The 23,051-nt window shown below is 41.7% G+C and overlaps 3 protein-coding genes across 4 annotated transcripts; 2 read left to right on the forward strand and 1 right to left on the reverse strand.

Moving 5' to 3' along the window:
* The first annotated feature begins 337 nt into the window (after nucleotides 1-337).
* On the forward strand, nucleotides 338-2,737 carry LOC112253367 (protein shisa-like-1a). 2 transcript variants are annotated; one of them, XM_024425354.2, is made up of 3 exons: nucleotides 338-973; nucleotides 1,223-1,459; nucleotides 1,957-2,737. In XM_024425354.2, the coding sequence occupies exons 2-3, from the start codon at nucleotides 1,251-1,253 to the stop codon at nucleotides 2,225-2,227; spliced, it is 480 nt and encodes a 159-aa protein (XP_024281122.1). In that variant the 5' UTR covers nucleotides 338-973; nucleotides 1,223-1,250; the 3' UTR covers nucleotides 2,228-2,737. The 2 variants fall into 2 exon arrangements, with proteins under 2 accessions (XP_024281122.1, XP_024281121.1); XM_024425353.2 differs by having other exon boundaries at nucleotides 338-1,459.
* A 3,399-nt stretch (nucleotides 2,738-6,136) lies between these two features.
* On the forward strand, nucleotides 6,137-15,799 carry LOC112252519 (protein unc-45 homolog A-like). The gene is made up of 17 exons (XM_024423803.2): nucleotides 6,137-6,314; nucleotides 9,163-9,355; nucleotides 9,470-9,645; nucleotides 9,745-9,834; nucleotides 9,945-10,112; nucleotides 10,214-10,382; nucleotides 10,488-10,658; nucleotides 10,866-11,037; nucleotides 11,237-11,537; nucleotides 11,697-11,791; nucleotides 11,884-12,025; nucleotides 12,196-12,336; nucleotides 13,460-13,587; nucleotides 13,686-13,752; nucleotides 13,850-13,963; nucleotides 14,159-14,548; nucleotides 14,686-15,799. Exons 1-17 carry the CDS (start codon nucleotides 6,291-6,293, stop codon nucleotides 14,959-14,961), a joined length of 2,817 nt encoding a protein of 938 aa, XP_024279571.1. The 5' UTR covers nucleotides 6,137-6,290; the 3' UTR covers nucleotides 14,962-15,799.
* Nucleotides 15,800-20,463: 4,664 nt separating this feature from the next.
* LOC112252521 (calcium and integrin-binding protein 1) lies at nucleotides 20,464-23,015 on the reverse strand. Its single transcript, XM_024423806.2, has 7 exons — nucleotides 22,832-23,015; nucleotides 22,412-22,446; nucleotides 21,995-22,094; nucleotides 21,353-21,506; nucleotides 21,121-21,239; nucleotides 20,812-20,900; nucleotides 20,464-20,725 (listed from the first exon to the last, which is right to left on the reverse strand). Exons 1-7 carry the CDS (start codon nucleotides 22,880-22,882, stop codon nucleotides 20,704-20,706), a joined length of 570 nt encoding a protein of 189 aa, XP_024279574.1. The 5' UTR covers nucleotides 22,883-23,015; the 3' UTR covers nucleotides 20,464-20,703.
* Nucleotides 23,016-23,051: the final 36 nt, after the last annotated feature.

Genomic DNA, 23,051 nt, shown 5'->3' on the forward strand with positions numbered 1-23,051 from the left:
TTGTTTGAGGAGAGTGCACAATTATGAACTTGAAAATGTATTAATAAACCAATTAGGCACATTTTGGCAGTCGATACAACGTTTTGAACAGAAATGCATTGGTTCATTGGATCACTCTAAAACTTTGCATATACACTGCTGTCATTTATTGGCCAAAATCTAAATTGTGCCTGGACTGGAATAATACATTATGGCCTATCTCTTGCATTTCAAAGATTGTTTTTTTTCTTTGTATTATCTTTTACCAGATCGAATGTGTTAGATTCTCCTACATTAATTTAACTTTTTCACAACCTTCAAAGTGTTTCCTTTCAAATGGTATCAAGAATATGCATATCCCTGCTTCAGGTCCTGAGCTACAGGCAGTTAGATTTGGGTATGTCATTTTAGGCGAAAATTGAAAAAAGTGTCAGATCCTGTAAGCAAACAGGAACTGACCATTTATTTTAACGTATTCATCATCTTTGTTTTAGCCTAGCGCGATTGATTGAGACCTGCAAAGTTTTGTGGGATGTACTCAAAAGCCAATGATTAAATAACCATCTATATCTTAAATCGATTTTTATGCGCACTCAGAAAAGTTGTTACATTATGATGAACTTTGTGAAATTTGTTTTGATAACATTTGGTCCATCTGAGAATGTGTTCTTTTGTTCAACAAAAAATATCCTTAATTTGTATTATATTGCAGAGTATATGACATAAAAATATAGCAGAGTGCCTGAAAATTCAGCTAATTATCTACTAGTGATGGATGATGACTGGATTGGGAGGAAGGTTTGGATGAAGAATGTAGGGATGATAAGGGACCAGATAGGGAGATAAACAGGACATGCAAGGTTTTGCCATGTGACAAGCAGATCCCTAGGTGAGCATTCCCTGTGGAATGCTAGGTAAGTTTCCTGCTCTACATCATACATAATCCACACGAAGCACAAACCAAAGGCAGGGGAATACTGTGGACTTAAACCAGGTAAGTCTCTCCACTTTATCCTTCTATCTTAATGAAATCCTCTTTATCTTTAACTCTGCCTTGTTGGAAAAGGACCTGTAAGTAAGAATTTCACTGATAGTTTACACCTGTTGTATACGAAGCATGTGACAAATAAAATGTGATTGATTTAATTTGTAATATTAATTAAGTCACCTGTTACTAACAATTGTAACTAACAATTGTCTTACTTAACTTATATGCAACTAACGAGCTGCTTTTTATTGGCAGAAATCCTAATGAAGTAGGGTGTGGAGCTATGCTGTGTGAGGCCTACTCTGACCACTGGGGTGGTCACCACACAGGGTTCCACTGTCCCCGCCTCTCTGACCCCCCTGACCTGTCCTTCTGTTGCTGGCTGGGAGAGGGTCTGGGGCTCAAACAGTGCTGCCCACATTCCCAGTACCACAATAGCATGAACAGCAGTCAGACAGGGACCAGAGTGAACTCCAAAGAACCTGTTTACAGGTTAGTAACCATACTCACCTAAACCTGTAGGCTAGTATGGCTACCCTAGGAGAGCAGAACTTTCTATCCAGCATTTATGTTGTGTTTTTCCTTAGATTGAGTGAGCGTATGGTAGGCTTTTTGGTTGATACAACATACTTCACACCCTATACTTGTTGCTTTTGTGGAAATATAAGCAAAACTGACACTTCAATAATTCATAAAACAAGCTGTTAGGAATATATTAGAGACAGATGGTGTTGTTTGTGACTCATTTCAGCCTTGGAACACTTATGAGCTTTGATCATATTGATATTTCCTGTGTTGTTATTTTTGCATTGTTGTTATAGATGTTTATTTATTTAATTTTTTGTTGGAAACTCATCAAATCAAATTATTATCCTAAACTTTGGGCACTGTCTGCAAAAATGACTTTCATGGAAGCATCATAGTCATTGACCACTGGAAAGCTTGGCTCTAGTTCTTCATGAGAGCTTTCTGTTTTGATTCCAATACAGCTACAGGTCCCTGTTCCAGACTGTGGTTCTGCTCTATGGGTCCTTGGTACTGGTCCTGATGCTTGTGGACTTCCTATGGTTCTGTCGTGCGCGGGGTCTTTCAGTAACGGCAGCTCTTACGAGGCATGTCACGTGTCCCCGTTGGATCTCTAGCCTCTTCTTCCCGTACAGCAACAAGACACAGCAGCAGCTCTACTGCTACCATGGCAGTGGGAGGGACTCACAAGTCCTAGGTGAGCACAAGATCCCTCAAGACTCCTCTTGTCTCTAAGGTAACAGAGGACACCGACAACAGTGAGGCAATTTGGCTGACCCATTAAAGACTGAGAGTGTCCTAGGGGAGAAATGTCCATGCAAAGTTCTACATTTGAGCTTTTGAATCCCTTGATGACCATCAATTTAAAACAACAAAAAACTGGATAACATACATACACTATGGCATAACAGGGTGTTTTCATGCATATGGATCACACCAGAGTATATAGGGATAATGAGTGATCATAAGATATCTTATGGTTTTGCTTGTATATTTCCAATGTGTATAGTTTTAATAGGTACATTTATTCCCATCAGCACCAGATTTATTAGGATATACAGTGAATCAGTAAACTACTTTGTCTCTATACTGAGCAAGAGGGCTCATACCTAATGCCCTGCATTGGGTGTCTACTTCAGGTAAATGCATGGAACATTAGATGATACTGTATGATATCTATGGTCTGTCTTTTGTCATCCTTATCATAATGAAATACAATGCTTTATACTAAATAAAAGTTAACATTGCAGCTCTAATAAAATCAATACTTGGTGAATCTTTTTATTTAGGGATGAATCTACATTTTCAGAATGATTACCTGGAGTAAAACGGGTGAGGGTCATGCGTTTTCAATTTCAGTGAACGGGATGGTCATATAATTTGTAATTGATGAAATGTCAATATTTCTCAGTGTTTTAGAATAAGTTGCTTATTAGGCTATATATTGATGTGTGCCAGATGCTGCCCCTCATCTCTGATTCTCTGATGGGCATGTAATAATATCAAGTGTGCCTATAGGCTATTTAGTGTGGTCTCAATAAAGTGATCTATAGGCTACGAAGTGCATGCTCGGAGAAGCACAGACCAAAGTTATATTTCTAATAATAGCTGCTGGGATAGTGTAAATACAACTAGGCTGCAGTACACACTGCAATGTATATTCCAATCCTGAGCCCCCCTGACCTCCTGAACTGCCACAATAGGCCTACACAGCACAGTCAAAAACGATTTTTAGCAAGAGCAGAGCAGGACAGTCAAAGGCTTCTTTCAAAAATGATCTATTAGGCTTAGTCCAAAAAATGCACATCCTAAGCATAGACTTGCCTATGAGAAGGATTGCGCGAAAATGAGGACTACCGGTAAACTTTGATAGCTTTCTATATTATAATTTATTTTATTAAAAACAATATGTTTGTTGCCCATGATGTAGGCTATTTATCTGAGTTATTGACCTCACTATAATCCAGATTCAAGTCATTTACATTGGGGTTCTGAACCTTGAAGCAGCAGTCGCAGCACAATCGATCGGGAATGGACGCTGGAAATAAGCATAATTCAAAAGTGTTCATTTTAATTAGACTTTAATAGGGCTACCTGTTTGACAGACCAAATTAGGCTATAGGCTGCTATATCCATAGATTTGTCAGTCAATTCCTCCACCCACCACGTACTCTTTTAATAGCCTACTTCCATGTCAGCGCAGCAGCGCCTCTTCAACCTCAGGAGGCTGAAGAAATTCGGCTTGTCACCAAAAGCACTCACAAACTTCTACAGATGCACAATCGAGAGCATCCTGGCGGGCTGTATCACCGCCTGGTATGGCAACTGCACCGCCCTCAACCGTAAGGCTCTCCAGAGGGTAGTGAGGTCTGCACAACGCATCACCGGGGGCAAACTACCTGCCCTCCAGGACACCTACACCACCCGATGCTACAGGAAGGCCATAAAGATCATCAAGGACATCAACCACCCGAGCCACTGCCTGTTCACCCCGCTGTCATCCAGAAGGCGAGGTCAGTACAGGTGCATCAAAGCTGGGACCGAGAGACTGAAAAACAGCTTCTATCTCAAGGCCATCAGACTGTTAAACAGCCACCACTAACATTGAGTGGCTACTGCCAACACACTGTCAATGACACTGACTCTACTCCAGCCACTTTAATCATGGGAATTGATGGGAAATGATGTAAATATATCACTAGCCACTTTAAACAATGCTACCTTATATAATGTTACTTACCCTACATTGTTCATCTCATATGCATACGTTGATAATGTACTCTATATCATCGACTGCATCCTTATGTAATACATGTATCACTAGCCACTTTAACTATGCCACTTGGTTTACATACTTATCTCATATGTATATACTGTACTCGATATCATCTACTGTATCTTGCCTATGCTGCTCTGTACCATCACTCATTCATATATCCTTATGTACATATTCTTTATCCCCTTACACTGTGTATAAGACAGTAGTTTTTTTGGAATTGTTAGTTAGATTACTTGCTCGTTATTACTGCATTGTCGGAACTAGAAGCACAAGCATTTCGCTACACTCGCATTAACATCTGCTAACCATGTGTATGTGACAAATAAAATTTGATTTGATTTGATTTGAATGCATACAGGACAAAGAACCGTTTCTAAAACTGCATACCCAAGGCTCTGGTCTGTCCAAGAAGTGAGTGTAAACAGTAGACATATCCACTTTGTTTTCATTATTATTTTGGGTATAGGGCAGGGTTACTTTTTTGTTTCAATAGTTCAGGGAGGGTTTAGGTAAAATATATTTGAATGAATGGTGGGCCATCCATTTTAATTTAAGAGAGATCCAACTTTCTCCATGTAACCCTTATTATAAATAACGTTCACAACCTTAGTCTTTGTGTTTGTTATCACTGGAGTTGGGCTAGTTGGGACATTGAGGATCGTGAAAACCTCCTCATATTCGAACTGTCACATACAAAAAAAAACTATAAATAAATATATTGAACAAAAATATAAACACAACATGTAAAGTGTTGGTCCCATGTTTCATGAGATTAAATAAAAGATCCCCAACATTTTCCATATGCACAAAAGGCTTATTTCTCTCAAATGTTGTGCTCAAATTTGTTTACATCCTTGTTAGTGAGCATTTCTCCTTTGCCAAGATAATCTATCCACCTGACAGGTTTGGCATATCAAGAAACTGATTAAACAGCATAATCATTACACGGGTGCACCCTGTGCTAGGGACTATAGGTTTGGAGGGAGTGTGCAATTGGCATGCTGACTGCATGAATGTCCACCAGACCTGTTGCCAGATAATTGAATGTTCATTTCTCTACCATAAGCCACCTCCAACGTCATTTTAGAGAATTTGGCAGTATGTCCAACCGGCCTCACAACCGCAGACCACATGTAACCACGTCAGCCCAGGACCTCCACATCTGTCTACTTCACCTGCGGGATCATCTGAGACCAGCCACCCGGACTGCTGATGAAACCGAGGAGTATTTCTGTCTGTAATAAAACCCTCTTGTGGGGAAAAACAAATTTTGAGTGGCTGGGCCTAGCTCCCCAGTGGGTGGGCCTTGCTCTGAACTGGGTGGACCTATGCCATTCCAGGCCCACCCATGGCTGCGCCCCTGCCCAGTCATGTGAAATACATAGATTAGGGCCTAATGAATTTATTTCAATTGACTGGTTTCCTTACATGAACTATAACTCAGTAAAATTGTTGAAATTGTTGCGTTTATATTTTTGTTCAGTAATTTTCCTGCAGGATTCCGTTATTTTTGATCACTTAATGGATTTAGTAAGGCACCGGGCTTTGATCTGTATTTCATTTGAAAAAGACAACTACATATCCATATTATGGGCTTACATTTTTTAATGAATAATAATGTAATAATATTTTATGAAATGTCACATCTTGAGGTAAGGCCTTGTTCAGATGCTTTGCACTCACTTTATCAGTCCCTATGTAAAAACCATTGACAGTAGGACTACTGGTCCAATACATAACATACCTGCAATAAAAATGTAACCAAATAAAGCGCTTAAGAGATAAACGTTCAAGTGTGAAAGCGTATAGAGATTCTCTGCCTTATTTGGTCATGGTGCATGTGTAGAGGGAGGAGCCACTCCATAATCGTCATCATCGTGCACCCACAGGAAGAACTTCATAAAGTACTGTCACAAACTAGCGCCTGTAAAAGCAGAGAAATCAATTAAATAAAGAAACACATATGCAGTGAGAAGAGTCTCATTTATCGTCAGAGTTTATCGGCCAGAGAAGGAAGTCATGAGTGTAAACGGGAAGGAAAAGGTAAGAGATCGCCAGTAGCAGAGTTTTGAGTCTATTGCTCGGTGGGTTTCTTAGCTAGGTAACGTTAGCTTCCCAGTAGCTGCGTTCACGTACTGTTCGGAACTAGGAAACTTGGACATTTCAGACTTACTAATGGTTGCAGTTATACACGTCCCCGTTCCACAAATGTGTTGGTCCGGAATGTCTGAGTTTCCTTGTTCCGATTTATTTGAATGCAGCATATCTAGAGGGCTGAAAGGGTTGTCAAAATACGTTCGTTGCTCAGAAAATACGGCCGGTATGTACTTCTAAAAAAAAAAGGTCTAAATAAACATTTACAAGCAACCGAAAAATGCACATTGTCGATACCTAACGCACATATACTGGGGCAACGTTAGCTTACTGTTTACTCTAATTCAGCAGGCTGTAATACACAATTGATTTGTAATACAGATTGAAACTACACAATATCGTGTAAATATTCCTTACAAGTCAGAAAGTTGAATAAAATGACATTTCAACTTACTCTACCTGTTGGCTGTGCGGCTTGTCCTTCAGCTGCTCGACATTTGAGAGGAAATATCCACAGGAAAGTATGGTTAACCCTGACATGTCAACTTCACTACCGGTGCAATAAAATGTAGGGTAAATAATACTTTCCTATGGATATTTTGTCTCGGCCATCTGAAGGACAAACACCATGGACAACCTGTAGAGTAAGTTGAAATGTAATTGTATTCAACATTCTGGTTTGTAAGAAAAATCTACACGATGTTGCAGTCATTAGTTTATCATATGTACCAATTAATTGTGTATTACAGCCTGATGAATCTAACTGTTAGCTATTTAGGTTCTTCCACAGATTGAACATTTAACCACATGCTACTACGACGATACCTATATGCATTTGGTCTTATTCTGGCAATTTTATGTTTTATCAGTATTTTTACTTACCATTATGAACAAGAGCTGGGCCATGCACCACTTGTTAGTACAGTTTCTCTACATTTGCATCTAACCATGTACAGTACCAGTCAAAAGTAGTGATGGCATCAAAACTATGAAATAACACACAGAATCATGTAGTAACCAAAAAATATTTTGATTTAAACAAATCAAAATAGATTTTATATTTGAGATTTGCCTTGCCTTGATGACAGCTTTGCACACTCTTGACATTCTCTCAAATCAGCTTAACCTGGAATGCTTTTCCAATTGTCTTGGAGTTCTGACAAATGCTGAGCACTTGGCAGTCCAACTCATCCCAAACCATCTCAATTGGATTGAGGTCGGGGGATTGTGGAAGCCAGGTCATCTGATGCTGCACTCCATCACTCCCCTTCTTCAAAATCAAATCAAATTAGATTTGTCACATACACATGGTTAGCAGATGTTAATGCGGGTGTAGCGAAATGCTTGTGCTTCTAGTTCCCGATAATGCAGTAATAACCAATGAGTAATCTAACCTAACAATTCCACAACTACTACCTTATACACACAAGTGTAAAGGGATAAAGAATATGTACATAAAGATATATGAATGAGTGATGGTACTGAACCGCATAGGCAAGATGGAGTAGATGGTATAGAGTACAGTATATACATATGAGATGAGTAATGTAGGGTATATAAACATAAAGTGGCATAGTTTAAAGTGGCTAGTGATACATGTATTACATAAAGATGCAGTAGATGCAGCAGTTTAAATGAGTACAGTATATACATATGAGATGAGTAATGTAGGGTATGTAAACGTTATATTAAGTGGCATTGTTTAAAGTGGCTAGTGATACATTTTTACATAAATTTCCAGCAAATCCAATTATTAAAGTGGCTGGAGTTGAGTCAGTATGTTGGCAGCAGCCACTCAATGTTAGTGGTGGCTGTTTAACAGTCTGATGGCCTTGAGATAGAAACTGTTTTTCAGTCTCTCGGTCCCTGCTTTGATGCACCTGTACTGACCTCGCCTTCTGGATGATAGCGGGCTGAACAGGCAGTGACTCGGGTTGTTGTTGTCCTTGATGATCTTTATGGCCTTCCTGTGACATCGGGTGGTGTATGTGTCCCGGTTGGTGTAGTTTCATCATACTGCCTGATGGTTTTTGCAACTGCACTTGAAGAAACTTTCAAAGTACTTAATGTTGGATTTCTGAATTGAATGACCTTCATGTCTTAAAGTAATGATGGACTGTCATTTCTCTTTGCTTATTCAAGACATAATATCGACTTGGCATTTTACCAAATAGGGATATCGTCTGTATACCCCCCTACCTTGCCACAACACAACTGATTGGCTCAAACGCATTAAGAAGGAAATAAATAACAAAAATGAACTTTTAACAAGGCTCACTTGTTAATTGAAATGCATTCCAGATGACTACCACATGAAGCTGGTTGAGAGAATGCCAGGCTGTGGGTACTTTGAAGAATCTCAAATATAAAATATATTTTGATTTAACACTTTTTTTGGTTACCACATGATTCCATGTGTGTTATTTCATATTTTTGATGTCTTCACTATTATTCTACAATGTAGAAAATGGTACAAATAAAGAAAAACCCTGGAATTAGTAGGTGTGTCCAAATGTTTGACTGGTACTGTATGTAAACGTGTGGTTGAGAGTAGCATGCTGGATGGTAGTGGGTGAAGGGAGTTACTACAGGAGTTTCAGAAATTGTTAACATGAAAGAAATAAAGGACCACCTGAAGGGAGGCACTCTTTATTGAGGCAAAGTGCCTCCAGATGACACGAGATAGCTTTTCAGGGCTACAAATGGTACCGTATATCCCATATGACCATGATATTGTGGAAAGAAGTTGGATGATCATGACAGTATTGTGCCCACTATCTGTACATCTTTGATCCAGGACCCTGGTGCCCTGAAGGAAGAGGGGAATACCCTGTTCAATGCAGGGGACATGCAGGGAGCTCTGTGCTTTTACACCAAGGCTCTCAAATTGAGCCACAGCCAGGCGGAGAGTGCTGTCCTGCACCGCAACCGCTCCGCCTGCTACCTCAAGCTAGAGGACTACACCAAGGCTGAGGCTGATGCCTCCAAAGGTGGGAGAGTGCAAAACAAACCTGTTGATGTTGTCATTCACCAATGAAAAAATAATATATACTACATTTGACGCGGTAGTGTTTTTCTCTCTCTCTCTCTCTCTCTCTCTCCAGCTCTTGATGCTGACCCTGGTGATGTGAAAGCCAGGTTCCGGCGGGCACAGGCCCTGCAGAAGCTGGGTCGTCTGAACGAAGCGTTTCTGGACGCTCAGAGGTGTGCACAGATGGAGCCCACAAACAACACATTCAAAGAGATGCTCAGACTGCTGGGAGCACAGAGCCAGAAAAAGGTGACGAGCCAGCAGAGACTATGTAGTTCTGATGAAGTCTCTACAATGTACCCAGGAGGTCCAAGGCCATAATGAGGATTTATTTTCTCTCCCTTGTAGTCAGTTCAGATGTCCTCCACAGATGCTCGCGTTCAGCAGATGTTCTCTCTCCTCCTGGACCCCTCAGCACAGCCCTCGGACAGACAGAAGGTAAAACAATCACACCATACACACATAAACACTGACTACACAAAAGCGCACTCTGGCATGTTTTCAACTTTGATGAACCTTACACCTTGTGATCTATTTCTCAATGGCAGGCTGCTCAGAACCTGGTGGTGCTGTCTCGTGAGGAGGCGGGAGCCGAGCAGATCTTCCGTAACGACGGGGTGAAGCTGATCCAAAGTCTGCTGGGCTCCAATCAGGAGGAGGTGGTCCTGTCTGCTCTCAGGACCCTGGTTGGCCTGTGTACTGGCCATCAGTCCAGAGTAGGTATTGGTCATATCTGTGTTTCTCCATATGAAACACTAGACATGATTTAAATAAAGAATCTAGCGACATTGCATTCAACCATGACCATATTCTCCAGACCATGGCCATAGTGAACGAGCTGGGCATGGAGCAGCTGTGTGGGGTGATGGGCTCTGGGGCGTCTGCTGTGTCCCTGGCTGCCTGTCACCTGCTGCAGGTGATGTTCGAGGCCCTGACAGAGGGCATGAACAGGGAGATCAGAGGGAAGGACGAGGCCATACTGCCTGGTGAGATGACATGTCTTCCGGTTACAGGTTGTGGCTTCTCGATAACACGGAGATGGAAAAGAAAGGTGACTGACTTAAATAAACTTGTGTGTGTGTGCCGTACAGAGCCGTCTCGCGAGCTGCGCTCCATGCTGCGCCACCTGGTGGAGATGATGCCAGCGAGCAGTGTGTCCGGGCCGGGCCGAGACAGCGCCATCAACCTCCTGGTCAAACAGGTGCCCCGCAAGTCCCAGAGGAACCCAGACAACTCTCTCACACTGTGGGTCATAGACCAGGGTAAGAGACAGACTAACTTCCTCACACTGTATGGTAGAGACCAGGGTATGGTAGAAACAGAGCATGTTGTATTTTCCTCTTTGGTGGATGCAGCCATTCTGTCATGCAGATGAGGCTCACACAGTATTGTATAGTATTTTGAATCCAATGTACATGTAAATAAGTCAAGGTGTTAGATCAACCATATCTCTGTTCTCTCCTGTGCAGGGCTAAAGAAGATCCTAGAGGTAGCAGGAACGGTCCCTGAGATGTCTGAGGGACCTCCTCTCACAGACAACTCCCACATGAGCTGCTCTGTGCTCCTCAGCAAACTCTATGATGACCTGAAGAGTGATGCCGAGAGGGAGAACTTCAATAAACTATGCGAGGAATATGTCCAGTGAGTGTTTGGTCCTGTCTTGATTTTCTAGTCTGTGTTGATTGTGGTTGTGCCTTCCACCAGGTTGCATAGTCATGTCTTGTAGGTTATTGAATTGTGAACATCTTTTTATTTTCATTGTCGGTACAAATCCAAACAATCTGCTTGTGTGTGTGTGTGAGAACTACTCTGATACCTTTACTGCTATTGTTCTGTGCAGGCATCACTTTGGCCGCCCCGGCCTGGAGAGTAAGCTGCGTGCCATTCAGACGGTGTCTGTGCTTCTGCAAGGACCCAGTGACGTGGGCAACAGGACCCTGGAGATGTCGGGTATGATGGATGCGGTCATCTCTCTGTGTGCCTCAGAGGTTGTGTGTCACCAGCAGGTGGCAGTGGAGGCTCTGATCCACGCTGCAGGCAAGGCCAAGAGGGCCTCGTTCATCACAGCCAATGGCGTGGCACTGCTCAAGGACCTCTACAAGAAGAGTGAGAACGACCAGATACGTGTTCGAGCGCTAGTGGTGAGGATTCAGCCAATAGCTATAGAACAATACTATACAATTGTTATATTGTCTATGGTTCAGCTAAACTCCCAACACACTGGGCCAATTGTCCCATTGGAATAACAAAAAAACATTGAAATAAGTAGTGACAACTGAAAAAGTATGTGTGTTTTACAGGGTTTGTGTAAGCTGGGTTCAGCTGGGGGGACAGATTTCAGCATGAAGCAGTTTGCTGAGGGATCCACACTGAAACTGGCCAAACAGTGCAGGAAGTATGTGACCTGTGTTTTTTTCAAAGTGTGTAACTTAAAATGTAGCTTGTTATTATAGAACCAGTCAGATGAGGTACCTCTTCCTGTCCCAGGTGGTTGTGTAACGAGTCTCTCCCCCCAACGTCTCGGCGGTGGGCCATTGAGGGCCTGGCCTACCTCACCTTCGACGCTGACGTAAAGGAGGACCTAGTTGAGGACAGGAATGCCCTGCAGGCAATGTTTCAGCTAGCTAAGGTAAGCTTAACCCCCCCCCAATATCAAAGTAAAATCAGCCAATATGATTGTTACATTGTGACTTTTTATATCATGAGGCTATATGTTTCTCCCAGCCTCCCTTAGATGTAATGATAACTAGTCATTTCATTTGATGTGATGTCTGATGGCAGTGTATTGTGTCCCTACAGTCAGAGGATAAGACTGTACTGTTTGCAGTGGGCTCTACTCTGGTGAACTGTACTAACAGCTATGATGTGGACAAGCCTGACCCTCAGATGGTGGAGCTGGCCAAGTATGCTAAACAGCACGTACCAGAGGAACACCCCAAGGTACTGCACTGTGTGTGTCAGGGCCGTGTTACCCAAGGTACTTCTAGACATCCAAACCTCACTAATCACTGGGTCTCGACTAGAGGTGTAATGGTACACATATTAGTACCAAACCGGTCAGTACTGGGACCTCGGTTCAGTTCGCACTGTGAACCCGAATGAATACATTACAACAAATAAAAACACTAGGCCTATAGGCTATGTCTCTTGAGTAAATCTGAGCTGGAAAACATTTTAAGGATATTAAAACAGAGCCAATGTGAAAAAATGACATTTTAATTGCCGCATTTCAAACTGTCCTTTTGTGAGGTGCACCCGGGAGCTATTTCTCCGGTGGGGTCGATTAAACCAGAATTGGAGGATCCTCCATCATCGTTTAAATCTCCAGTTTGTTCAAATTTTGGCTTCCCAGTAGAGTACAACAACGATGGACAGAGAGTTGTGGATATAACGTGAACGGTCCTCCAACTGGTAATTACTAGTGGGAAACTCATTTATCATCCTGAGCACCCACTTCTTCCATATGGTGACCTCTGATGTCACTAACTAAGGAAATTGTCCTATAACAGCATTTTCAGCAGTTAAATGTTACAAAATATTATTTAGAAAAAACAATCTGTGGTTTTTGAATTCAAATTTTGTTTAAGCATAATAGCTGCACTTTTTAGTTCATGGTTGACGTCGCATTAGAGTTCAAATCACATGAATGACTCCAACTGGTATTTACGACTTCACAACTGGTAAATTCCCACCTCCCACATGGTTACAAACGCAGCAGCAGTGTAAACTTTAGAGGCCCAACATAACAATCCTGTCACAACAGACCATGCCAGGAACATTATGAATGGCATTTTATTTTCCTCCTGTACTGAAACTGAATCGACCAGTGATACGTACTGAACCGTGGGTTTGGTGAACCGTTACACCCCAAGTCTCGACACGGAATATTCCTCTAATTCGGTTATTTTTATCAGCTCTTGTCCCAGATTTTATTTTATTACTGAAACCTTTTAAACCAATAAGTCCCATTGAGGTCAAAGACATCCTTTATTAAGAGAGAACTGGCCAATAGAGTAACTGACCAAGATAGCGAAGAGATTGCCCCACTGACTGTCTGTTTCAGGACGCTCACTCGTTTGTGGAGAAGAGGTTGATGAAGCTGCTGGAGGCAGGTGTGGTGTCTGCTCTGGTGTGCATGGGGAAACAGGAGAGTCCCGCCCTTACTGAGACCTGCAGGGAGTGCATCGCCAGGTTTGTCTGTCTTATCTTCCCTGGCTCTAGCCTAATAATACTCTTTCCTCCCCGTTTACAACACAGTCTTTTCCCCCTGTGTGTATCTTTCTCTGCAGGGTGTTCTTGGCTCTGGTGGAGAGGCAGGGGGACAGGGGCACAGTGGTGGCACAGGGTGGAGGAAAGGTGAGACCACCCTCATGTCAGTTATGTCTAAACACACCACCTTTCTTACTTGATTTAATTGACCAGTAAAATGCATTTAATGATGCTGTCTTGCCAGGCCCTTCTCCCTCTGGTGTCTGAGAGTACTGATGTCGGGAAGACCAAGGCAGCACAGGCCCTTGCCAAGATCACCATCACATCTAACCCAGAGATAGCCTTCCCTGGGGAGAGAGTGAGATAACCGCCCTATCCTGCTCCACTGATGAGAAATAAATATGTTTGTGTGAAGATCTAGTAATAAGATATTGCTGAGCCTGTTCAGATTTTACCATTTCAATCCATGGTGATGCTCTCATGTAAACTCCCTGATTCCTTTCTCTCTCGTGTGTGTGTGTGTGTGTGTGTGTGTGTGTGTGTGTGTGTGTAGATCTATGAGGTGGTGCGTCCCCTGGTCAGTCTGCTCACCCTGGACTGCACCCTGCTGCAGAACTTTGAGTCTCTCATGGCCCTCACCAACCTGGCTGGTATCAGCGAGCGGCTCAGACAGAAGATCATAAAGGAGAAAGCTGTACCCAAGGTAGAGGGTTACATGTTTGAGGAGCACGAGCTGGTCCGCGCTGCAGCCACAGAGTGCATGTGTAACCTGGTCCTGAGCACTGAGGTGCAGCAGCTCTACGTGGCCACGGGGAATGACCGTCTGAAGCTGCTGGTGCTCTACAGTGGAGAGGAAGATGAGAGGCTGAGGAAAGCTGCAGCTGGAACCCTGGCCATGCTGACTGCAGAGCAGCCTGAGCTGTGTGCTCGCATCCCTGGAACGGTGATGCATCCTCCCTCGAGAGAGAGATATATATATATATACACACACATAGGTTAAATTGAATATACTGTACCAGACAACTTTCCTTTACTATTTCTGTCCAGAGTTTGACTTTACTTCCCTCGCTCTGATTCCAGACCAGTCACTGGCTAGAGATCCTTCAGGCCCTGTTGCTTAGTGACAGTTTGGAGCTGCGTCACCGTGGAGTGGTGGTCATGCTGAATCTAATGCAGGCGGAGAAGAGCCTGGCCGAGACGCTGATGGAGAGCGAGGCGCTGGAGATCCTCTCCGTCCTGGCTAAATCCACAGAGCAGAGCCCCATCTCCAGAGCAGCACAGCACTGCCTGGATAAAGCCATTGAGTACGGCATCATCAAGAAGCCAGAGGAAGGGGGAGAAGGAAATGAGCCCTGAGGACAGTATGGAAGTGTGTGTGTGATGCTACAGGAGAAAAGACCTAAGATGATTGTTCCACTGCTGTTCTGTGTGAGGTGTGTTTTGTAGAATAGGAGGCAAGCAGTTTTGGTGTTTGAGGGCAGTAGGCTGTGCTGGTTTCAGTTTGAGGGCTGATATGCTTTACAAACATTAAGGGATGTGCAACAATCTGAGAGCTGGAGTTGGTGAATGTTCATAATGAATCTTGAAGAAAGGAAAAACCCGCACTCACCTAAATATTATGTTTTAATCAAAAGAATTAGCAGCCTTTTCCTTCAAGTATATGCCTTTTGAAACTGCCACCCAATGACCTTTTGTCTCTACAAACATTTGAGCACACCAATCTCTTTCAATCATAAGATCTCCCAGTCCTGGGCTAAAGAGGACACATTATACATGCTTCAACTGATGTGCCACCTTCCACTCATGGATGATTCTGTTTGATGCTTGAGGCACAATGCATAGCCAACAAGAGTAACACAACGTAAACAACCAAATATAGTACTTCATGCATTCATCACAAGTCATTCCTTTATCTTGCTGTACTTGACTTTTGTATTCCAATACATGTATTTCTTTAATGTTTGCAACACAATATTTATGTTATGATTTACTTGCACCTTATATGGATCATTGTTTTTATTTGCCTTTTCTTTTTCCACTACATTTCCAATGTCTTGGTTGTTTTTAAACAATCAGCATAACCCAGTTAGAAGGCTGGCGGACAAAAACTGTTGCTATGTAAAGTCAGTGATTATTCATGAACTAATCCATTGTATCAAATGTTTTCATCACTAAAGACTGCATCGAGACCACAGGTATGAGACATGTTTTCCCATTGTTTTCAAGGTCATCTACTCATGTTCACATATGCCGATTCACGGACCTTCTATATCCAGGTTTATTTTTTAAATTTATTTAACCAGGTAGGCCAGTTGAAAACAAGTTCTCATTTACAACTGTGACCTGGCCAAGATGAAGCAAAGCAGTGCGCCAAAAGAGTTACACATGGGATAAACAAATGTACAGTTAATAACACAATAGAAAGATCTATGTACAGTGTGTGTGCAACTGTAGTAAGATTAGGGAGGTGTGGCAAAATAATTCAAATTTAGCATTAAACCTGGAATGATAGATGTGCAGATGATGATGTGCAAGTAGAGATTCTAGGGTGCAAAAATAAGTAACAACTTGGGGAATGAGGTAGTTGGGTGGGCTATTTACAGGTGCAGTGTTCGGTAAACTGTTCTGACAGCTGATGCTTAAATTTAGTGAGGGAGATGTAAGTCTCCAACTTCATTGATATTTGCAATTCGTTCCAGTCATTGGCATGAATTGAACCAACATCACATGCACACAGACCTCGTGATGTTATCCAAAAACATGGCAGATATTGGATGAATATAAAATATCTTTGGTTGCGAGTGATGGAATAAAATCTGCCTCAGCAATTTTATGGGGGAATAATTCAATGGATGCTTTGTGCACAAAGGTGATGACTAAAGTGTCTTGGTTTTCAAATCTAACTTCTCTATGTGGCCGTCAATGAAAATTGTATTTCTGGGCCGGGCGTTAGTTAAACTGAAGTACTGAAGCAAATGTGTAGGCGCAGTCGAAATCGTGCTTCTAGACCCGAACCCTGGCCCTGGCCCATTTTTCTAGACCAGAGAAAGAGGCCCAACAGCGGAAAATGTGTCTCCCTCCAGCAGGTGGCGTTTTTTTCATTGTTTCGAATGGAGTTCAATGAGTGTCGAATTTCGTCAACCAAAAAATGATTATTTGGTACGTGAGGTTTAGTTGATCGAATATAAATTTCGTAATGCTTAAGTTATGAGTGTACTGATATAAGTAGGATATGTGACATCCCGAAAACGTTTAGAGTTCTCCATATGGCTTTGCATATTCATGGTACGAGGCTAGTAGCATAGCATGTTTAACAAATGGGAAACAAGTATATAGAAAGAATATACAAAGGACATTTGAGCCATTACATGAATACAATAACAAAAAAAGCTGCAACGCTGTTTCTGGGTGGTCATTACGACAAAACAAATATATATATATTTAAACGTCATATAGTGGTAGGCATGATAATATTTATGAATACTTGTTAATAAGTAGGTGTGTGTGGCAACATCCAAACTTTTTTTCCCAACAGACATCAATAAAACCATTCCAATAAGGCATGACATAATTATAGTATACAACATCCTGTTGAAACAAGGCTCCTATAGCTCTATTGTTGAATGGACTAAAAGAAAAACTAAACTTTCCTATTGCTGGGTCAACAGGGTTAATTGTAGGTATGTTCTGAGGGTCAGGTTCTGAATAATAAAGTAACACCTGAGGGAATGGCATCTAAAACAATTGCAAAATATTTAGGTTTTACAGGGTCCAGAGCATATATATAGAGCTACATATAGAGGGGCGCTGTTACGCTCGCTTGGATGCTTTCTCTGATGAAGAAGGCAAGATGCAACCATTTCAATTATTTTACTGGGTTACAGTTTATATAAAAGGGCTTCAGTCAGTTGAAATAAATTCATTAGGCCCTAATCTATGGATTTCACATGACTGGGAATACAGATATCGAATCAAATTTGATTTGTCACATGCGCCAAATACAAAAGATGTCGACCTTACAGTGAAATGCTTACTTACAAGCCCTTAACCAACAATGCAGTTACGAAAAATAAGTCTTAAGTAAAAAAATAATTGAAGAGCAGCAGTAAAATAAGTTGCGATGCTATATACAGGGGGTACCGGTACAGAGTCAATGTGCGGGTAAAACATTGGCTAATAGGACTGATGGTAAAGGCAGATTACCCACTTGCTGTCGGATCCTTACAAGGCACCCCGACCTACGTCCCTGATATCTCTTGTCTTTCTCCTGCGAATGACGGGGATGAGGGCCTTGTCAGGTGTTTTAAGTAAATTCTTTGCGTCCGACTCATGAATTTTTTTTTTTTTAATTCCAGTACGAGTTGAGTAATCGCTGTCCTGATATCTAGAAACTATTTTTTGTCATAAGAGACGGTGGCAGAAACATTATGTACAAAATAAGTTACAAATAACACAAACATACAATAGCACAACTGGCTAGGAGACCACAGATAACTTGTTTTCAAGGTAGGGGTGTGGATCAGAAAACCAGTCAGTATCTAGTGTGACCACCATTTCCCTAATGCAGCATTACACAACATCTCCTTCGCATAGAGTTGATCTGGCTGTTGATGTTGGCCTGTGGAATGTTGTCCTACTCTTCTTCTATGGCTGTGCGAAGTTGCTGGATATTGGTGGAAACTGTAACACACTGTTGTACACATCCATCCAGAGCATCCCAAACATGCTCAGTGGTTGACATGTCTGGTAAGCATGCAGGCCATGGAAGAACTGGGACATTTTCAGCTCCCAGGAATTGTGTACAGATCCTTGCGACATGGGGCTGTGCATTATAATGCTGAAACATGATGGCGGCAGATGAATGGCATGACAATGGGCCTCAGGATCTCATCACGGTATCTCTGTGTATTTAAATTGCCATCGATAAAATGCTATTCTGTTCATTGTATGTAACTTATGCCTGCCCATACCATAACCCTACCATGGGGCACCATAATGTTCATATCAGCAAACCGCTCGCTCACATATCTGCCCGGGACAGTTGAAAACGGGATTCATCCATGAAGAGCACACTTCTCCAAAGTGCCAGTGGCCATCAAAGGTGAGCATTTGCCCACTGAATTCGTTTGACAGCGAACTGCAGTCAGGTCAAGACCCTGGTGAGGATGATGAGCAAGCAGATGAGCTTCCCTGAGACGGTTTCTGACAGTTTGCACAGAAATTCTTTGGTTGTGCAAACCCACAATTATCAGCTTTCCAGGTGGCTGGTCTCAAGACAGTCCCACAGGTGAAGTAGCTGGATGTGGAGGTCCTGGGCTGCTGTGGTCACACGTGGTCTGCAGTTGTGAGGCCGGTTGGAAGTATTGCCAAATTATCTCAAATGATGTTGAGGCAGATTACGGTAGAGAAATTAACATTAAATTATCTAGCAACAGCTCTAGTGGACATTCCTGCAGTCAGTATGCCAAATGTATGATCCCTCAACTTGTGACAAAACTGCACAAGTGGCCTTTTATTCTCTCCAGTACAAGGTGCACCTGTGTAATAATCATTCTGTTTAAATCAGCTTCTTGATATGCCACACCTGCCAGGTGGAAGAATTATCTTGACAAATGAGAAATGCTCACTTACAGGGATGTAAACAAATTTGTGCCCACAATGAGAGAAATATACTTTTTGTGCCTATGGAACATTTATAGGGTCTTATTTCGGCTCATGAATCATGGGACAAACATTTTGCAGGTTGTGTTTATATTTTTGTTCAGTGTAGAACATATATTATTTATGTTGTCTACCTGGACTGCTGTATGCTGTTTAGGTGGTGACAGCACATGTGAAGATCAAGAGGTGATCAGCAACGAGGTGTTCATCCACCAGGGTCACTCATTCATGTGAGGTCAGCAAGTTCAGCTGTGGGTCCCGCCACACTGCGGCAGTCACAAGTAAGAGCCCTTCACATAAGCGTCCTCAAACTGCTAATTTAGAAATATAACATATTATATTCAAATTTATTTTTCTGGTACGGGTGATTGCTACACTTGCGGCTGGGGTAAGCTTAAAAAATATGAATGATTAGAAAATGTCACCTGTTCTTGGTGGCTTTGAGTAGGCCTAAGCATTGCATAAAGTCATTATGAATTCCAAAGCGCAATACATATCCAGTAATGGAAAGACATGGCCTTTCCTCATAACCACGGCTACAAGCTCTGCTTGTATCACTGTTTCAGCTGAATATGGCCAGCTGGGACAGGGGACCGTGAGCAGCTCAGACGAGCCAAGATGAGTAGAGTTCTTCAAGAACCAGGGGCTGCGTGTGGTGGATGTAGTGTATGGGCCATGGAACACTTTTGTTTCTGCTATCAAAGAGGACCCCTCTCCATCCTGACACATATCCTTTATAACTAAGGACTACATGGAATGGAAAAACTGTCTGTAGGAGTTGAGCACTAAGGACAGTGAATATTTTGATTGACTAGATCAGGGCTTTTACAACCCTGTTCCTGGAGCGACCGTCCTGCAGCTTTTCAGTCCAACCCTAATCTATCGCACTGGATTCTAATAATTAGCTGGTTGATAAACTGAATCACGTTAGTTACAGTATAACTAGGGTTGGAGTGAACATACAAGAGTGTAGCTCTCCAGGAACAGGGTTGGAGAGCCCTGGACTAGATATTCATGGTTATTTAAAATATTCATGGTTATTTTGATGACCAATTTACCCCTTTTACCAAAGAGCACCTTCTATCTACCAAAATGTACTATTGTGTACCTTAGTAGCACTTCCCTTCCTCCTCTTTCTACTATTCATGTTTATTTGTTCAGACAAATTAAAAATTAAAAAATGACAAAATCAGTGACTAAGACTTGATTACGTTTATTCTAGATATTTAGATTGAAAAAACACAGTTAGAGGGCTCTTATCGCATATACATTATGTAAAAATACATTATCAAACATAATAGAAAATATTAATCTACAAAGAATTGCAGGCAAAATCAAAAAATATATATTATTACAATGGAGAAAAAAAAGGTCTTCTGAGTATTAATAGGACAGAGAATCCAAGGCATCCATATCCTGGCATCTTATTTGTCGACTTCACAGAACAATCTTAAAAGAACTAGAGAACAACACAGAGCATTAGAGGGAGGCTCATAGGTGCAATGAAGAGATTATGAAGAGTATTCTAATCACATTTGTACTGACCTGACAAAATCTGGTGACCTTGAGATGACGTGTTGGAACTCTGACAGATTCACAGTTCCATCTTTGTCTATATCAGACTCTTCAAGAATCTGCAATATTGTAAATAAATATTTGTTTTAGCCTTGGAGACTGCAAACGGAGACCTGAAAGGTAGACTCAGTGAGAGGACCATAGATCATACTCAGCAATGCAATTTCCTGCGTTGAGACAGTATTCAAATCTGCCACAACTTCCCAGTTTATGGTCTCCCCTGAGGCAGTGCCACATTGGAAAGAACCAGGCAATAGTGGCCTTAATCTGTTAACTCACATTGCTGATGAGCTGCCTCATCTCTTCAGTGGTAAGCCTTGTGTCATCCGTCTCACCAGTCAGACAGTTCACCAGCTTCTCCAGGTCCCCACCATCCAGAGTGCCATCATCATCAAAGTCTGAACAGACAAAACAATACCAATACAACATTTTCACCAGTCCCCCAAACTGCCAGACAACAATGAATACACTACATACATATACAGGCCTAAGAAAGTCTCAATTGTATTACCAAAAATGCGGAATGCGTAGTGGGACTTGATTTCCAGTGTAGCTGAATCACTGAAGGCACTCAATAGATCAAGGAAGTCCTCAAAGGTGAGACTTCCATCTTTCATATCAGATGTTGAGAATACGTGACAGATCCTTTTTCTGAAAGGGTTGGACTAAAGGGTGGAGACAGAACATAAACATTAAGTCCAATGCTGACATTTTTCTCTGTCAAATCACTTCTGGGTAAACAATAAGTACCTTACGGTTTTAAATTCAAATGGCCAAAAATATTTTCTAAGCAAAAATAAATCTCTCAAGCAAGAATTTTGCTAGGACTGTCAGGGTGGAGGGTAAAACGACTAACTAATTTACTGCTTGGTGAGGTTACCATGGAAAGGCCAACACTCCATCCCACCAAAACAGGCTGACATTTCAGGCAGTCTTTTCAAACAGCTTACACTAAAAAGGCATTATCACTATCACAATATTATCCCAACCTCAGTATGGAAATATATATAAAACACAGGAAAACCACATTGTTCCTTGAGAAGGGCCAGTGCAGTCAAAAGTAAATCAAACATTTGTTACAATTTTTTTTAACTAAAAATAATTTGCTCGCTGTATTAGTAATTTAGTATAATTTTAATTGCAATCTTGTCACCTTGAGTTCTGGCAGTGAAAGGACTTTCTCCATGGGCACTCGCGGGGTGGGGATGTTTCTGTCCTCTTTGGAGAGGAGTTCACTGAATCTCTTGTGTGCCCTAAAAAAAACATGCATCACAACCTCCACTCTTGCCTGTATGGATGTTGATTGCTCAACAAGTCTCTTTCGCAATAGATTTACAATGACAAACCTTTCCAACCTAGTTCAAACAGTTACAGTAAATTAATCTTGCCTGTCAAACTTCCTTGTAAATTAGACTTTAGTACTTTGCGGAAGTAAGGATTAAAGTTATGTTGACAAGGAAGTTTATCACTGGCAAGATGGAGCCTATATATTTACTATATGATCAAAAAGGATATTGACAACAATAGCATCTGCGAATTGAAATAATGGGGAAAAATGCTAGTTACTTACAGAATAATTTCTTGCTTTGTAAGAAACGTCAGCTCCTGGAGGGGAAGAGTTGGTGCATTATTTTCAAATACACCACACATTCCAAATTGATATAATTATGCCTCAACTTCTTGCTTTTATCAGTGTCGTGTCACTTGCAATGCGCTCAAGAAGTTGTCCTACCAACAACGTCATCAAAAACTGACAATACACTTGAGAATTAATTTAAGGCAATTAATTCAAGCCGAACAGCGACTCTTTATGAGGGCATAAACGATATAACTAACTAGCTGGCTAAAAACAACTTGGTTAGTTTTTAGATATCGTGTTAACTAGCTTGCTAAGTAAGCTATTTGTTAACCTAACCACGTTACCAGAAAGTACAATGACCAACAACTTGTTGTGTAACGTTACATTGGCTAGATAGCTGTCTTATTTCACCTGATATTCTGAGAGCAGATCCTTCCTTAATTGACTTGCTGTTGTTCCCATGTTTTTGTTTTTTTCTTCTGTTTGTTATTAGCTAGCCAACTTCAGAGAAAGAACACTTTCTGCTTTGATAACTTTCCGAAGCAGCTAACCACTTCCCTTTTCTGAATCGACGAAATATACCATAGTAACAAGATTTGCATATAGCACGCCAACACACCGCCAGATGGCG

The sequence above is a fragment of the Oncorhynchus tshawytscha genome, linkage group LG06 (genome assembly GCF_018296145.1).
Source record: "Oncorhynchus tshawytscha isolate Ot180627B linkage group LG06, Otsh_v2.0, whole genome shotgun sequence".
In the NCBI taxonomy this organism is placed as follows: domain Eukaryota; kingdom Metazoa; phylum Chordata; class Actinopteri; order Salmoniformes; family Salmonidae; genus Oncorhynchus; species Oncorhynchus tshawytscha.

Excerpts from the sequence above, each read along its gene's own strand:
- LOC112252521 (XM_024423806.2), bottom strand. The coding sequence starts at position 22,882 with ATGGGAACAACAGCAAGTCAATTAAGGAAGGATCTGCTCTCAGAATAT. Across the intron at positions 22,095-22,411 it reads ACAAAGCAAGAAATTATTCT|GGCACACAAGAGATTCAGTG; the intron begins GTAAGTAACTAG and ends TGTTTTTTTTAG. Across the intron at positions 20,726-20,811 it reads AGGTCACCAGATTTTGTCAG|TTCTTTTAAGATTGTTCTGT; the intron begins GTCAGTACAAAT and ends GTTGTTCTCTAG.
- LOC112253367 (XM_024425353.2), top strand. The coding sequence starts at position 1,251 with ATGCTGTGTGAGGCCTACTCTGACCACTGGGGTGGTCACCACACAGGG. Across the intron at positions 1,460-1,956 it reads TCCAAAGAACCTGTTTACAG|CTACAGGTCCCTGTTCCAGA; the intron begins GTTAGTAACCAT and ends ATTCCAATACAG.
- LOC112252519 (XM_024423803.2), top strand. The coding sequence starts at position 6,291 with ATGAGTGTAAACGGGAAGGAAAAG. Across the intron at positions 9,356-9,469 it reads TGAGGCTGATGCCTCCAAAG|CTCTTGATGCTGACCCTGGT; the intron begins GTGGGAGAGTGC and ends CTCTCTCTCCAG. Across the intron at positions 12,026-12,195 it reads CAATGTTTCAGCTAGCTAAG|TCAGAGGATAAGACTGTACT; the intron begins GTAAGCTTAACC and ends GTGTCCCTACAG.